Source organism: Metopolophium dirhodum, chromosome 1, assembly GCF_019925205.1.
Source record: "Metopolophium dirhodum isolate CAU chromosome 1, ASM1992520v1, whole genome shotgun sequence".
Classification (NCBI taxonomy): domain Eukaryota; kingdom Metazoa; phylum Arthropoda; class Insecta; order Hemiptera; family Aphididae; genus Metopolophium; species Metopolophium dirhodum.
In genome coordinates, this window is record NC_083560.1 from 98,979,938 (window position 1) to 98,982,993 (window position 3,056).

The 3,056-nt window shown below is 31.9% G+C and overlaps 1 protein-coding gene across 1 annotated transcript; it reads left to right on the forward strand.

Moving 5' to 3' along the window:
• The first annotated feature begins 1,624 nt into the window (after positions 1–1,624).
• On the forward strand, positions 1,625–2,451 carry LOC132948156 (putative nuclease HARBI1). Its single transcript, XM_061018507.1, has 2 exons — positions 1,625–1,633; positions 1,729–2,451. The coding sequence occupies exons 1-2, from the start codon at positions 1,625–1,627 to the stop codon at positions 2,449–2,451; spliced, it is 732 nt and encodes a 243-aa protein (XP_060874490.1).
• The last annotated feature ends 605 nt before the right edge of the window (positions 2,452–3,056 follow it).

Here is a 3,056-nt window from a genome sequence, read left to right on the forward strand (position 1 = left end):
ATATTTTAAAGTTTTAGCTTGGTTTAAAAAATTAATTCTTCTATTACCTTAATATGGTAAGTTTATTTTATTAATGCTGTTTTTATTAGTGTATATAATAATAATAATAAATAAATATCGTAAATACAAATACGTAAATACGTAAATTACAAATACGTTACATAAGCAATAATAATTTTATTTTTATTTATTATTTGGCATTTTCTTGCCATTCCACTGTTCCGCTTGTCATAAAATATTCAGCTAACTGATCTCTAAGGCCGGCCGCACACCAAAAGAGCAAAACTTGCGTTAAGCAGCATTAGTATTTTTTGTTTTAGTCAACTAAAAACAATTTGTTTTGTATATGCGCATATCAGTTAGTCAAGTCAAGGCAAGACAAGACTAGACAAACATAAAAAAATACACAAACAGTTACCAAAATGTCATCTGACGAAGAGGTTGCAGTTTGTCTGTGGTACACTCTACAAGAGTTAGAGAAAAAACAGACAAAAAAATTATGGGTTCATCCATTAAATCAGAAACGTATAACTTATAATGTGATATTTTCTTTATTATGTGAATTACGTGCTGATGAAAGTAAATTTAAAAATTACACACGTGTTAATATTGATACGTTTGACTTTATTTTACAACAAATACAAGAAGAAATTAGAAAACAGGATACTCGTTTTAGGAAAAGTATTTCTCCTGAAGAAAGACTGTTGCTTACATTAAGGTAAAAAATAACATTTTTTGTATTAATAATTCAAATATTTATAACAAATGCGTACATGATATAAATATAATATTATTGGAATGTATTGATACATATGGTTATTAGAATGAATTATTACTGTTCCCTGGTGAAGGTGAAGATACGTCTGAAGAAAAATCTTGATAAAATGCATTGACATTCTGTTCACAAATTTGTCTTGCAGTATATGGATATGGATTAATGTTATTTTGCAACGATACTCTCTGGGTATATTGCTCTTGTTCATCGAGATAATTGTTTAAGGTTGTTAACATATCATTTTTAAACGGACGTTGATTTTTTTCGTTGAGCTTATTATAATCAGGAATTAAGCTCTTAAAAAATAATAATTCTGGGGGATCTTCAACATGTGTTGGCTTATTTGTCCTAGACTTTAAAAATTCGATCATAGGAACAGCTACTTTTTCACTCGCAGTCTTGTACTTTTTTTTCTTTGGTTTTTTAAACACTGGTAGTCTGAAGTCTGGTTCACTTTCTGTAATTATACTTTTTTCTACTGTTGTGTTTTCTTCTACTTGTGTTACATTCTGTTCTTCATCTGATTCTCTGTTTTCTTCTGTTTCTTCTACGTATATGTCACTTATATTACTAGCCATTTTTTTGTGTTGTAACATGAAGTCCGTCAAAAAACTCATGCTTTCAAATAAATACCACTTTCTTTTTTTTGAACTAGCAGATCCTGATTTTTTATTTTTAAGCTCCCGAAGTTCTCTTGCAAATGAATTTCGTAGACTTGTCCACTTACTTTTACATATTGATACTAAAACAAATACAATTTTCTTTTTAGTTTTTTGTCCTCTGGAGAACGTTTTCAACGCTTGCATTATAATCTGCGAGTAGAAGCTACTACAGCAGGTAAAATTGTTAATGAAACGTGTAAAGCAATATGGAAACTCCTATCACCACAATTTATGCCTTTGCCAACTACTGAAGATTGGTTAAAGATTGCAAATGGATTTGAAAAATGTTAGGATTTTCCAAATTGTGTCGGCGCCATCGATGGTAAGCATATAGCCACACAATGTCCACCCAATTCAGGATCCGGATTTCTTAACTACAAAGGACACCATTCTATAGTTTTACAAGCAGTAGTTGATGCTAATACTAAATTTATATTTATTGATGTTGGGGATTTTGGTCGTAATAGTGATGGAGGTGTTCTTAAGGAATCAAATTTTGGAAAATTACTAGAAGCTAATAAATTGCTTTTACCTCAGCTAAGAAAAATAAATAAAGATTTAGAGTATGAATTTCCATTTGTTTTTGTCGCGGACGAAGCGTATCCTTTAAAAACCAATTTAATGAAACCATTTGCACGTAGAGAACTTACAAATTTAAAGCGAATTTATAACTACCGGCAATCACGAGCGAGGAGAATTGTGGAGTGTGCTTTTGGCATATTAACAAAACGGTTTAATGTATTTGAGAATAAAATGTTGGTGCAGCCTGATAGAGCTACAATTATTACACAGGCTGCATGTGTACTTCATAATTTAATTATTGACAAAGGAAGTGATATTCAAATCGATATTCAAAATGAAATAGAAACAACATGTTCACTACCATATCAAGAAGTCAATAGACCTACAAACCACAGACCAACAAGAGAAGCAATTAATATACGTGAACAATTTATGCAATATTTTAATTCAGAAATTGGATCAGTTTCTTGGCAAAATGTTTATATTGTATAATCATAATATATTCACCTATAATTATTAGAATTATATTATATTTGCCTATTAATATTATTAATTATATACTAAATTAAATTATATTATTTAATTGTTTATTTATATTTAATAAGTATTATTTTTTTTATAATATTGTGGTGATTACGACGCGTTATCACCACTTACGCTAGCGCGTCCGTTTTCTTTTTGTTACCTTTTTTGTGCCTAACTTTGAATTATATATCTTTTTTTTTTTGTATTGTCTTTGGCCGCGCTACGACGCGCCGCCGCAACTCTTTCTCCCGCCTCGCACGCCGACTTTTTCGCCGTTACGGGCTCGAATTCGTTTTCACTCGCCTCGCTTGTCACTACTTTTTACGCTCTCGACTCGACTCGAGCTGCCAAACGTCTCGGCTCTCCGATTCCGACGACTCGACGTAACGCGCGCTAAGTCCGTACCTCCAACCTTTGATATTGTTATTGTTTTATTTTTGTAAAAATAAACTAATTAATTACACACCGTGCATCTTGACTTGTTTTGTTTTCCTACAAAAAAACCTTCTGTAACGAGTAACGTAGTGTTTTACCGGTGTCCCGTACCACGTTACGACCACGGCGCAGCCGCA